At 41.7% G+C, this 14784-nt stretch overlaps 1 protein-coding gene across 4 annotated transcripts in view; it reads left to right on the top strand.

Moving 5' to 3' along the window:
- Nucleotides 1-3407: 3407 nt before the first annotated feature.
- LOC139545038 (ATP-binding cassette sub-family A member 2-like) overlaps nucleotides 3408-14784 on the top strand; it is a 129855-nt gene continuing 118478 nt past the window's right edge. For all 4 annotated transcript variants that reach the window (XM_071352394.1, XM_071352395.1, XM_071352397.1 and 1 more), the window contains exon 1: nucleotides 3408-3881. In XM_071352394.1, the coding sequence (XP_071208495.1) occupies nucleotides 3816-3881 (66 nt within the window). In that variant the 5' untranslated portion in view covers nucleotides 3408-3815. The remainder of the gene's footprint in view (nucleotides 3882-14784) is intronic.

A 14784-nucleotide genomic window follows, 5' to 3' on the forward strand; every position in this document is an offset into this window, starting at 1 on the left:
ACTCAAAAGTAATGTTTAATGAGTCCATGTCTCCCATATTGTCATGTAATACTGAGAAATAGTGGTACCAACACAGAGATGTTCAGGTCTTTAATGAATTATTAATTCAATTAATGAAACAATACAAAATCTTGTCTTCATGTGAACTATCTTCTCCCACTTCAGTATTTCTACCTGTTCCCAGGCTTGTCCAAAGCAAATTCTTAACTACTGCTGTCATCCTAGTGGTCTTTTCGTACATTTGTACATTTGATAAAATTGTACTGCTACAATTGTTAATCCTTTTCTCTTCATCTAGAGCAGCACTGCCTATGGAATAAAGCGCCATTTGGGATATGACCCCAGTAGGCATCTACCTGCTAGCAAGGGAAAGCAGGGGTAAAAACTATACAAGCTTAGAGAAATGCCGCTCACTGGTTTATTGTGAAGCAATGAGTAAACATGAACCTTGTTTTATTAGTTTATTTATTGGATAAAAACAAAGTTTAAATGTTAGTCCTTTTCAAGCCTTGAATTAAAATTTAAAAAAAGACATTTAAAAGTATTATCAGACAGCTCTTTCACTTTAGATAGCCTGAGGGTATGGGTCACAGGCCTGACTTGCACACTGGGTACAGATGTCAGTTCAACAATTTGTTTGAGTTGTCAACTAACGTGAAATCAACGTGAAATCAACAAAAAAATTCACTATATCATTGGATTTAGGTTAAAAGTTGGGTGAACAAAATATTAAATCCCCTCACCTTGTTGACTTTTTGCAAATCCAATCAGTTTTCCATGTTGATTCAACTTCATCACATTGCATTTATTTATTGAAATGATGTGGAAACAGTTTTGCCCAGTGGGGAGTTTCCAACAGGAAAGACCAACGTCTTGACCGTTTGACAAGGGTGACACTGATTTTGAAGTCGCAGGCAGGGCTAACTCATCACTAGACTCCCGACTCACGTCTGTTACATATGGGCAAAGAAAAATACATGAGTTTGAACTCTGTTTTTGGGGTGTGGATGGTACTGTGCCACTATTACTGGCATATACAGTGCCTTCAGAATGTATTCACACCCCTTGACCTTTTCCACATTTTATTGTGTTACAGCCTGAATTTAAAATGGACTAAATTGAGATTTTACGTCACTGGCCTACACACAATACCCTATAATGTCAAAATAAAATTTTCTTTTTATAAATCTTTACAAATATATAGAAAATTAAAAGCTGAAATGACTTGAGTCAATAAGTATTGAACCCCTTTGTTATGGCATGCCTAAATAATTCAGGATTAAACATTTGCTTAACAAGTCACATAATACGTTGCAGGGACTCTGTGTGCCATAATGATTTTTGAATGACTACCTCATTTCTGTACCCCACACATACAATTACAGGGTGTTCAGACAGTATTTATACCCCTTTACTTTAGTTGCACATTTAGTTGTTATAGCCTGAATTCAAAATGGATTAAATATATTTATTTTCTCACTCTTTCTACACACAATACCCAATAATGACAAGGTGAAAACAAGTTTTTAGACATTTTTGCAAATTTATTGAGAATGAAATACAGAAATATCTCATAAAATTTTTACTGAATACAACAATGCAGTTAACCAACAATGCAGTTTTAAGAAAAACAAGTGTTATGTAAAAAATAGATAAGTAAAAAATAACGAATAACAAATAATTAAAGAGTAGCAGTAAAATAACAGTAGATAGGCTATATACACGAGGTACCGGTACAGAGTCAATGTGCGGGGGTATCGGTTAGTTGAGGTAATTGAGGTAATATGTACATGTAGGTAGAGTTAAAGTGACTATGCATAGATAATAAAATAAGCTGTTAAGAAGCCTTTTGGACCTAGACTTGGCGCTCCGGTACCGCTTGCCGTGCGGCAGCATAGAGAACAGTCTATGACTAGAGTGGCTGGAGTCTTTAACAATTTGTAGTGCCTTCCTCTGACACCGCCTGGTATAGAGCTCCTGGATGGCAAGAAGCTTGGCTCCAGTGATGTACTGTACCCTCTGTAGTGGCCGAGCGGTCAGAGGCCGAGCAGTTGCCATACCAGGCAGTGATGCAACCAGTCAGGATGCTCTTGATGGTGCATCTGTAGAACTTTTTGAGGATCTGAGGACCCATGCCAAAATCTTTTCAGTCTCCTGAGGGGGGAATAGGCTTTGTCATGCCCTCTTCACGACTGGACACCAATAAACTTGACGCTCTCAACCTGCTCCTCTACAGCCCCGTCAATGAGAATGGGAGAATGTTTGTATCGGTCTGCTAATACAGGACTAGTGAAGGCCAAGTGTACTATTTTAGAAAAAAATCATATCAAAAATAAAATCATATTTATTATTTTCTTACATTTTCCCAGTGGTGCTGCAGCACCCACAGCACCCCTACTTCCCGCGGATATGCCCTGCCTAGTTTTGAGTTTCTAGTGCTGATGAAATAGTAAAGCCAGCATGTGCTAAACTGTCAGTTTCAACTAAGGCTAGATTCCTTTTCTGATTATCTGAGCCTGTAACCACTGAGTGGTTACGTCATATATATATATGTATATTTCTATTTTCTATTTATCCACATTACGGATATATATATATATTACGGATATTATTATATATATATATATATACGTAATGTATATATATATCCGTATATATCCGTAATATATATATCTATATATCCGTAATATGGATAAATAGAAAATATATATATATTTTGTTATTATATTTATATTTTCTATTTATCCATATTACAGATATATATATATATATTACGGATATTTTTATATTATATATACATATATCCGTAATGTATATATATATATATATCCGTAATGTATATATATATATATATATATCCGTATATATCCGTAATATATATATCTATATATCCGTAATATGGATAAATAGAAAATATATAAATATTTTGTTATTATATTTACATATATCCGTAATATATATATCCGTAATAACGGAAACCTGAAACCGTTATTTCGTTTACATCCAGAGCGATTTTACAGGAGCAATTAGGGTAAAGTTCCTTGCTCAAGGGCACACCGATTTTTCAGTTAGTCATCTCATGGATTCAAACCAGCGACCTTTCAGTTACTGGCACGACACTATTCAATGCAAGATTTAGGGCAAATTTTGGGGGCAAATCTAAAATTCTACAACTACAGTCTATCCTATTGGGATCGTTGAGGCTTTCAATATACATTACCCTGGGATAAATATGTTACATTCCTGGACCTACACCTATACAGAATAGGTTTTAGGCTGTAAGAACAGTAATTTGTCAAATCATACAAGGTAACTTTGTGTTCCAATTTGCAAGAGGAACAGTAGCCTAGCCTTAGTATAGAGTGCGGGAGAAGACGTACTGTCTGTAGCGCCGTCTCCGCCCACTATACTGCACGATGGTGATATATATCCCTATATCGATGGTTCTATGTTCATTCTAACGCATTACTTTAGCACCGTTTCCATTGGATGCTTCTGTATTTTTCCGCTGATGGTGATATCATACAGAATATCAGCCACGCTTGCCACGGAAATACAGCTAGTCCTATTTAGCCATCTAACCACAAGGCAGTGGCAGAAAACAGTAGTTTCGTTCAGAGAGAGAGAGCGAGAGAGAGAGAGAGAGCTGTGAAATGGGCATATAAACCTGCATCAAGCATATTATCTAAATTGACATTTAAATACATCGGAATGGCTTGTAATCCATTACCACAAATCCACCCCACTAAACAGTAACTTAATTACCGGTATCGTAATTTGGCCGTAATTAGGGGAAAAACCTCGAGCCTGTGGAGATGGGATTCCTCCACCAGCTACATCTTCTGTTGTGGAAGAATGTGTCTTTGAAGAGAAGAGGACCGGTAAGGAAACATTTTCTTTGATATTATTAGATAACAATTACAATATATGGGTGCTTAGAAATATGGGACATTAGCTTAAATAGGCTGCTGGTTGTGCGCTTGTAAAACATCACCGAATGGCAGTGCGAGATCAGACGGGCGTCGGTCTACAGAATTCGGTTGCTGCTACTGCATTGCCTGTATTTGAGGCTGGCATGATATTCACTGGGCACACACTGGTTGAATCAAGGTTGTTTCCACGTCATTTAAATGAAATTACGTTGAACCAACGTGAAATAGACATTGAATTGACATCTGTGCACAGTGGGGTGCCTTCATCAGTTCCCAGACATTTCAGTTCAGGAAATATCATGTTTTTTGTGACAATTGTAGGCTAATTTGCGCTGCCATAGTTTCCAAGGTGTTTGGATGTGTTAAACCACCAGGTTTACTAGACGTGTATTCACAGAAAACCGAACAGGTTGTTGTGTGCATAAACCACTCCTCATAACCTCTCATGCTTCTCAGAACATCATGCAAAGCGCTAGAGAAGAGGATGTAAACACACATTAATGCCAATTTTTAATTGCGTCTAATTATGGTTCTGTGAGAATATGTGCGGTGCATTTGGAAATTATAACTGATTCAATTTAAATAACAAAATACTATTCATATCAAAAGGTGCATAGGTGTAGCCTAAGTAATTGCTTATTCATCTATCTACTGCATGTATGTGGGTCTTTTGGTTATGCACCTGCCTCACATGTAGCCTAGGCTACCTGACAGACAATGACAGGAAGGACAGGACACTGAGAATGTGGCCCGCTGGTGCTCAAAGTCTTTAAAATAAACATTATGTTCAGTTTTTACCATCCAATATATATATATAAAATTTGTAGATAAATTTGGGAGGGGCATTTTCACAGAGGGGGCTGGTACCCTGGCACTTGTAGACCTATATCTGTGCATTGGCCTGCAAATAAGATGCTTTGAGGTCCTCTACAAGGACACCAGAGATAATGGACCAGAATCTCAGATATTCAGAGCTCTGACACATGTTTATGTAATGTCCGTATTACACTCTTATATTACACTCTTATACACTCTGGATCGAACCAATAAGAGTTATATTTCTTTCTTCATATATGGCACCCTAAAGGTTCTATATATAACCCTTTTTTAGGGTTATGTGGTCAGAAACCCAGTGGATCATCACCTGACCAACGCTGGTTCTATATAGAACCCTTTTTTAGGGTTATGTGGTCAGAAACCCAGTGGATCATCACCTGACCAACGCTGGTTCTATATAGAACCTTTTTTTAGGGTTATGTGGTCAGAAACCCAGTGGATCTTCACCTGACCAACGCTGGTTTCATATAGAACCCTTGGGTTTCATATAGAGTTCTATATAGAACCAATTTCAGTTCTATATAGAACCTTAAAGAGTGTCATATATGAAGAAAGCACCCTTTTTTTGGTAGAACCATTTTTGGTTGTATTCAGAACCTTTGTTTCTAAGACTGTATGTCAAACCTAGACTAGTGTGGCCATGTATGGTGGATTAGACTACACTACTTTGGTATAGTGGTCGACTTCAGCAACATGTACATGTGTTACACAATGTTACAAGCTTATGTCAGATTAGTAACACAGCAGCACTTAGGCTCCTGGGAGGCCCTGTACAATAATATAATTATTTTGCACCACAGATCTATTTAGCCAGAATAAGTAGTCCTGCTAACAGATGTGTATGTGACCAATAACATTTGATTCGATTTTTATTTGTTTTCCACGGAGTCCTGGGATCCACAAAAACAACAGAAACATACCATTATTGACTAAAAAACACCTGATTACACCATAGCATTTTATCAGACGATGGTTTTCATGTGGGATCGGGGCCTGAAGATTCCTCATAATGCATGGTGCCTTTGACAAACTCGGTCCTGGCCCCTGGTCCTGCACGTTCTGGTTTTTACCCAGCACTACACAGCTGATTCAAATAATAAAAGCTTGATGATGAGTTGGTTATTTGAATCAGCTGTGTAGTGCTAGGGCGAAACCCAAAACGTGCACTCAGTGGGGGTCCGAGGACCGAGTTTGGGAAACCCTGATCTAGACTTTAGACAGCACCTGACAAACATTTGATTTTGGAGTAAACTACCTCTTTAGTGGACAGTGTAAAGTACCTACTTTAAAGCCTGATGACCCAAAGTGCTCTTTTTATCATCAATACATAGGACCTGTTTATAGTAGCCTAGTCTGCAGAGAACACTATCTATTTCCATTTTAGAGCCTTTCCATTTACAGCAGTTGGGGAATTTGCCTAAAGATCTTTCTAGGTCATATATACCCTGTCCCATAAGGAAACAGACTCTTTTTATTCAGGCAATGTAGAGAGCTGTCCACGCTGGTTTCCTTGATCCTAAAGATGCTTTGTTTTGTCCGTCATCCATCATGATGTCGCCGCCCTTCACTTGTTGTGTGCTATATTTAGCGATTGTTCCCCTTCAGATAGTACATACAGGATCTGTCCCAAATGGCATACTATTCTGTTTATAGTGCACTATTTTTGACCCTATTCCCTATACTACAAATGTTGTGCACTACAATAGGGAATAGAGTGCCATTTAGGACACAGTCTTAGTGAAGACTTCATATAGGTTTCCTGTAGTACACTAGGGTTGGCACAGAGTAATAATAGTATCAGTTACGTCATCCTGTACATTTATTATCATGCAGTCCATCTGGACCTGCTGCTGGGGCTGAGGAAGATGTAGGTTTATTATCATGAAGTCCATCTGGACCTGCTGCTGGGGCTGAGGAAGATGTAGGTTTATTATCATGCAGTCCATCTGGACCTGCTGGGGCTGAGGAAGATGTAGGTTTATTATCATGCAGTCCATCTGGACCTGCTGGGGCTGAGGAAGATGTAGGTTTATTATCATGCAGTCCATCTGGACCTGCTGGGGCTGAGGAAGATGTAGGTTTATTATCATGCAGTCCATCTGGACCTGCTGGGGCTGAGGAAGATGTAGGTTTATTATCATGCAGTCCATCTGGACCTGCTGGGCCTGAGGAAAATGTAGGTTTATTATCATGCAGTCCATTTGGACCTGCTGCTGGGACTGAGGAAGATGTAGGTTTATTATCATGTAGTCCATCTGGACCTGCTGGGGCTGAGGAAGATGTAGGTTTATTATCATGCAGTCCATCTGGACCTGCTGGGGCTGAGGAAGATGTAAGTTTATTATCATGCAGTCCAACTGGGCCTGCTGGGGCTGAGGAAGATGTAGGTTTATTATCATGCAGTCCATCTGGACCTGCTGGGGCTGAGGAAGATGTAGGTTTATTATCATGCAGTCTATCTGGACCTGCTGGGGCTGAGGAAGATGTAGGTTTATTATCATGCAGTCCATCTGGACCTGCTGGGGCTGAGGAAGATGTAGGTTTATTATCATGCAGTCCATCTGGACCTGCTGCTGGGGCTGAGGAAGATGTAGGTTTATTATCATGCAGTCCATCTGGACCTGCTGGGGCTGAGGAAGATGTAGGTTTATTATCATGAAGTCCATCTGGACCTGCTGCTGGGGCTGAGGAAGATGTAGGTTTATTATCATGAAGTCCATCTGGACGTGCTGCTGGGGCTGAGGAAGATGTAGGTTTATTATCATGCAGTCCATCTGGACCTGCTGCTGGGGCTGAGGAAGATGTAGGTTTATTATCATGAAGTCCATCTGGACCTGCTGGGGCTGAGGAAGATGTAGGTTTATTATCATGCAGTCCATCTGGACCTGCTGCTGGGGCTGAGGAAAATGTAGGTTTATTATCATGCAGTCCATCTGGACCTGCTGTGGCTGAGGAAGATGTAGGTTTATTATCATGAAGTCCATCTGGACCTGCTGGGGCTGAGGAAGATGTAGGTTTATTATCATTTAGTCCATCTGGACCTGCTGGGGCTGAGGAAGATGTAGGTTTATTATCATGCAGTCCATCTGGACCTGCTGGGGCTGAGGCAGATGTAGGTTTATTATCATGCAGTCCATCTGGACCTGCTGGGGCTGAGGAAGATGTAGGTTTATTATCATGCAGTCCATCTGGACCTGCTGGGGCTGAGGAAGATGTAGGTTTATTATCATGCAGTCCATCTGGACCTGCTGGGGCTGAGGAAGATGTAGGTTTATTATCATGCAGTCCATCTGGACCTGCTGGGCCTGAGGAAGATGTAGGTTTATTATCATGCAGTCCATCTGGACCTGCTGGGGCTGAGGAAGATGTAGGTTTATTATCATGCAGTCCATCTGGACCCGCTGGGGCTGAGGAAGATGTAGGTTTATTATCATGCAGTCCATCTGGACCTGCTGGGGCTGAGGAAGATGTAGGTTTATTATCATGCAGTCCATCTGGACCTGCTGGGGCTGAGGCAGATGTAGGTTTATTATCATGAAGTCCATCTGGACCTGCTGCTGGGGCTGAGGAAGATGTAGGTTTATTATCATGCAGTCCATCTGGACCTGCTGGGGCTGAGGAAGATGTAGGTTTATTATCATGTAGTCTAAGGAATATGTCTATAGCATTAGCCATATGGATTGATTGATGGGTTCTTGGAACAGGCTAGTCAGCAGTAGTCTGGAGCAGGGGCATGGTCTATATCTTAATTACTGAGTCCTATTGTAAATCCTATGGCTTTGACCCAAATGACTCCCTATTCCCATGGCCCATAAGGAATAGGATGCAATTTGGGAGTGTCGACTCTGTCAGTGCAAAATGTTTGTGAGGACATTTAATGATTTACTCCCTTTTACTGTGTTTTCAAAAGTACCTGAAAGGTCTTTATTTACATAGCAACCAACTGACGCCACTGCGTCCATGGTTCATTGTTTTGTTTGCTGCCTGCCTGACAGCCATCATAGTGCAAGCCAGAAAAAATGTGTGCTTATTTCCTAGGCAAAACAATGTGTGTAGAGGCGTAATGCAATTACCACAACATGACTTCATCCCTTTGTTGTACATTCAGTTCAGGAAGGTCCTATGTCTGTAGTGTCAACCCTTGAACTCCTCTTCCTGTCTGTCAATCATTCTTCATGTCTGTCAACTCCTGCTTTGATCTCTGAGGTGGAAAGCAGACACATGTTTATGTTAGTCCTCAGAGAGAGTGAATAGGGGGGAGAGAGAGATAGAAAGGGAGAAATGGAGAGAACAGAAAGGGAGAGATAACAGAGAGAGAGGGAGAGAGAGAGAACAGAAAGAAATAACAGAGAGAGAGAGAGAGAAGGAAGGAAAGAAAGAGAGCGAGAGATAAAGCGAGAGTGTGGTCAAAGCTAAGAGAGAGTGAGAGAGAGAGGGTGGTCAAAGCCAAGAGAGAGTGAGAGAGAGAGGGTGGTCAAAGCTAAGAGAGAGAGAGAAAGGGTGGTCAAAGCCGAGAGAGAGTTAGAAAGAGAGGTTGGTCAAAGCCGAGAGAGAGAGAGAGAGGGTGGGTGGTCAAAGCTATGAGAGAGAGAGAGAAAGGGGGGGGGTCAAAGCCAAGAGAGAGAGAGAGAGAGAGAGAGAGAGAGAGAGGATGGTCAAAGCCGAGAGAGAGAGTGAGGGTGGGTGGGTGGTCAAAGCTAAGAGAGAGAGAGAGAGGGTGGTCAAAGCCAAGAGAGAGAGAGAGAGAGAGGGAGGGTGGTCAAAGCCGAGAGAGAGAGAGGGTGGGTGGGTGGTCAAAGCTAAGAGAGAGAGAGAGAGGGTGGTCAAAGCCAAGAGAGAGAGAGAGAGAGAGAGAGAGAGAGGGAGAGAGAGAGGGTGGTCAAAGCCAAGAGGGAAGGGATGGTCAAAGCCGAGAGAGAGAGGGTGAGAGAAAGACCAAAAGTCAGAGATAGGATTGTCAAAGCCAAGAGACAGAGAGAGATTGAGAGGGTGGTCAAAGCTGAGAGAGAGAGGGTGGTTAAAGCCAAAAGTGAGAGAGAGAGAGTTGTCAAAGCCGAGAGAGATGGTGGTCAAAGCTTTGAGAGAAAGCCTCTTAAACTCCTACCTCACCACCTAGTACCGCCTAGTACAGCAGCACCAGCTCTCCTACCTCACCACCCTGTCTGCAGCAGCACCAGCTCTCCTACCTCACCACCCTGCCTGGTACAGCAGCACCAGCTCTCCTACCTCACCACCCTGTCTGGTACAGCAGCACCAGCTCTCCTACCTCTCCTACCTCTCCTACCAGGTCTGGGCCCTGACAGACCTGGGCCCTGTCAGACCTGGGCCCTGACAGACCTGGACCCTGTCAGACCTGGGTCCTGACAGACCTGGGCCCTGACAGACCTGGGCCCTGACAGTAAATCTCAGTGAGACAAAAGTATTGATGTTTCAAAAAAGGTTCAGTTGCCAGGACCACAAACACTAATTCCATCTAGACACCGTTGCCCTATATCAGTGGTTCCCAAACCTTTGCACATATAAAACACCATGGCTGAGGAAAGGCACGACTCCCAATATAAGTGAACCCCAAATCAATGTAGTTTTCATCATATTTGCGCCTCTTCGATGGTCCAACGTCCCTGTCTGTTGTTCGGTGCTTTCCATGGGTAAGGGGCAGTAGCTCTTCGGCTGCATCATATTCACAACTGTCAGTGTCCATGCTAGCTGGGCTAACAACAAATGTAGAATTACTGATGCTAGCATTGGATGTGCTCCTTGAAGGAGAACAACTTGTGTCGTTGACAGGTGCAGGTGTAGTACTGCTGGTGGTAGCAGTACTACCAGTAGAACTGGTATGTGTCTCTATGGACGCAGGCCTTACTTTTGTTTTTAACCATTTATCAATTTTCGATCAAACAGAATGAGCAGCAGCTACGTTTGGCTACATACGGACCGTTAGTGGATTTCCCTCGAGAGAGTGACGGTTAATGTGATTGGGTGTTAATTATTTGATTAGGCTACCTGTATTTGACATTGTGTTGTTATTTCGCTGAACACTAGATGGTTTCATTTTATTTTTGCCAGTGAAACGAGGCTACTCAGGTGAGAAAAGAACCTCACCCAAATGTATAGCCCCATTGGAAAATCTAGATGGACTGTTTGAAAATTCACAAAATGGGACAAACACGAAATTGATACTTTGAATGCAGAATTCTGCAAAAAAATCCTTTGTGTACAACGTAAAACACCAAATAACGCATGCAGAGCAGAATTAGGCCGATACCCGCTAACTATCAAAATCCAGAAAAGAGACGTTAAGTTCTACAACCACCTAAAAAGGAAGCGATTCCCAAACCTTCCATAAAAAAGCCATCACCTACAGAGAGATTAACCTGGATAAGAGTCCCCAAAGCAAGCTGGTCCTGTTCACAAACACAAACAGACCCCACAGAGCCCCAGCACAGCAACACAATTAGACCCAACTAAATCATGACAAAATAAAAAGATAGTTACTTGACACATTGTAAAGAATTAACAACAAAAAAACTGAGCATCTGGAATGCTATTTGGCCCTAAACAGAGAGTAGCAGTGGCAGAATACCTGACTACTGTGACTGACCCAAACTTAAGGAAAGCTTTGTACAGACTCAGTGAGTATAGCCTTGCTATTGAGAAAGGCCGCTGTAGGCAGACCTGGCTCTCAAGAGAAGACAGGCTATGGAAAGGGAAATGGGGGATACCTAGTCAGTTGTACAACTGAATGCATTCAACTGAAATGTGTCTTCCACATTTAACCCAATCCCTCTGAATCAGAGAGGTGCGGGGGGTGCCATGTGCACACTGCCCACAAAATGAGGTGGAAAATGAGCTGCACTTCCTAACCTCCTGCCAAATGTATGACCATATTCGAGACACATATTTCCCTCAGATTACACATGTCCACAAAGAATTAGAAAACAAACCCAATTTTGATAAACTCCAACAGCTATTGGGTGAAATACCACAGTGTACCATCACAGCAGCAAGATTTATGACCTGTTGCCACAAGAAAAGGGCAACCAGTGAAGAACAAACACCATTGTAAATACAACCCATATATATGTTTATTTTTTTTCCCTTTTGTACTTTAACTATTTGCAGATAATATTACATGTATAATGTCTTTATTATTTTGTAACTTTTGTGAGTGTGATGTTTACTGTTAATTTGTATTGTTTATTTAACTTTTGTTTATTATCTAGTTCACTTGCTTTTGCAATGTTAACATATGTTTCCCATGCCAATAAAGCCCTTAAATTGAAAATAATTTGAATTGAGAGGGAGGGAGGGGTAGAGACAGGGAGCGAGAGGGGTAGAGGGAGGGGGGAGAGAGAGAGGGGTGCGTTTGGAGACTAAGGAAGAGAACGAGGAAGAGAACCACCCGACAGATAAGAGAGCACACAACAACTACAGAGGAGAAAGTTAACTGGCTGGCCAATGAATTATAAATGCTATCTGTAAACTCTAATGGACTAGCACTGCAGCAGCTCATAGAGGCTGGGGATGTTAGACATGGGCTATCTCTGTATGCTGATCTCACAGCAGGGACTCAGACAGGAGAGAGAGAGATGGAAGTTGGTCTGGAGGAGAGTTAGTACTACACTACTGTACGGTCCTGATGTGTACTGCTGCAATCCATTATCTAATCTCTCTCAAAAGACTTGCAAGCAGATACAGCGGCTCTGAGAAGAGATTAACATTATCCCTCACCACCCTTATCCTTCACCACCATTATCCCTCACCACCATTATCCTTCACCACCATTATCGATCACCACCATTATCCCTCACCACCCTTATCCTTCACCACAATTATCCCTCACCACCATTATCCCTCACCACCATTATCCTTCACCACCATTATCGATCACCACCATTATCCCTCTGTCTGTCTGTCTGTCTGTCTGTCTGTCTGTCTGTCTGTCTGTCTGTCTGTCTGTCTGTCTGTCTGTATTGTATTTCAGCCACTGAAAAAAAATATCTCATCAATGTCATTCAAGTGAAATGATATGACAAATTCTTAAATGCTTTTACACGCTACATTTGTTTTGATTTAATGCATCTTTTTTGAAAATAATTTAAATAGAAACAGTTGAAATATAGAAATCTTATTAGGCCTATTTCAGAATATATTCAACAAGTCAGAAGAGAACACCTGCAAGCACTACGTTAACTTTTATTCAACAAAGGGGATTTCTACATTCCTGGATGATCCAATTGTATGAATATCCAAATACATGAGGATTTTAATTGCCATCTTATTCAAATAGAGACGACTGTGGAATATTACTGTTCAGTGTGTGATTAATTGAATTGTTACTTCAGCCCGAGGCTGTATTTGATGTTTAACTATCATGCTTTAGCAACCATATTTTTTTATGATTTAGCAAAAAAATGAATTGCTTGATAACAGTTGGGCCCATATGGTATCTGAGCCTTAGTTGCCATTACAAGGATGAGGGAACTTGCTGTAGTCTGTATTGATGCTGTTTGTTACTGAAATGAATATGCTTTATGATGCAGCATGATAAACACACACAGAGACAGCTTTATGGCTGATTTATAACACAACCAGTAAACATGGCGTTGCAGTAGCTCTTCTAGTGGCTCACACCTGTCCTGGTCCACGCAGGGCCTCTCTAGGACTTTATTGTTTTGTATTTATTTCACCTTTATTTAACCAGGTAGGCCAGTTGAGAACAAGTTCTCATTTACAACTACGACCTGGCCAAGATAAAGCAAAGCATTGTGACAAAAACAACAACACAGAGTTACACATAAACAAACGTACAGTCAATAACACAAAATAAAACAAAATAGAAAGATCTATGTAGTGCAAATGTAGAAGAGTAGGGAGGTAGGCAATAAATAGGTCATAGAGGCAAAAATAATTACAATTTAGCATTAATACTGGAGTGATAGATGTGCAGATGATGATGTGCAAGTAGAGATACTGGGGTGCAAAGAGCAAGAGGGTAAGTAATAATATGGGGATGAGGTAGTCCGGTGTGATGTTTACAGATTGGCTGTGTACAGGTACAGTGAATGGTAATGTCACGTTCCTGACCTATTTTCTGTTGTTTTGTATGTGTTAGTCGGTCAGGGCGTGAGTGTGGGTGGGCATTTCTATGTTTTGTGTTTCTATGTTTAGGTCTTGTAATCAGCCTTATATGGTTCTCAATCAGAGACAGGTGTTTGACGTTTTCCTTTGATTGAGAACCATATATAGGTTGGCTGTTCACACTGTTTGTTTGTGGGTGATTGTTTCCTGTGTCTTCCGTGTCTGTGTCTGCGCACCACACGGGACTGTTTTGGTTGTTTGTTCATTTGATGTAGTCTGTTCCTGTTCGTGAGTTCTGCGTGTAGTTATGTAAGTTCCATGTTCAGGTCTGTCTACGTCGTGTTTGTTATTTTGTATATTTCAAGTATAGTTCGTGTCAGTGTTCGTCGCTTGTCAATAAATCATTATGTCAACATACCTCGCTGCGTATTGGTCCACCGATCCTTCTCTCCTCTCCTCGTCCGAGGAGGAGGAAGACGACAGCCGTTATAGGTAAGCTGCTCTGACAGCTGATGCTTAAAGTTAGAACGGGAAATATACGACTCCAGCTTCAGAGATTTTTGCAATTTGTTCCAGTCATTGGCAGCAGAGAACTGGAAGGAAAGGCGGCCAAAGGATGTGTTGGCTTTGGGGATTACCAGTGAAATATACCTGCTGGAGCGCGTGCTACAGGTGGATGTTGCTATGGTGACCAGTGAGCTGAGATAAGGCGGTGCTTTACCTAGCAAAGACTTATAGATGACCTGGAGCCAGTGGGTTTGGCGACGGATATGTAGTGAGGGCCAGCCAACGAGAGCATAGAGGTCGCAGTGGTGGGTAGTATATGGGTCTTTGGTGATAAAACGGATGGCACTGTGATAGACTACATCCAGTTTGCTGAGTAGAGTGTTGGAGGCTATTTTGTAAATGACATCGCCGAAGTCAAGGATCGGTA

The sequence above is a fragment of the Salvelinus alpinus genome, chromosome 19, assembly GCF_045679555.1.
Source record: "Salvelinus alpinus chromosome 19, SLU_Salpinus.1, whole genome shotgun sequence".
Lineage (NCBI taxonomy): Eukaryota > Metazoa > Chordata > Actinopteri > Salmoniformes > Salmonidae > Salvelinus > Salvelinus alpinus.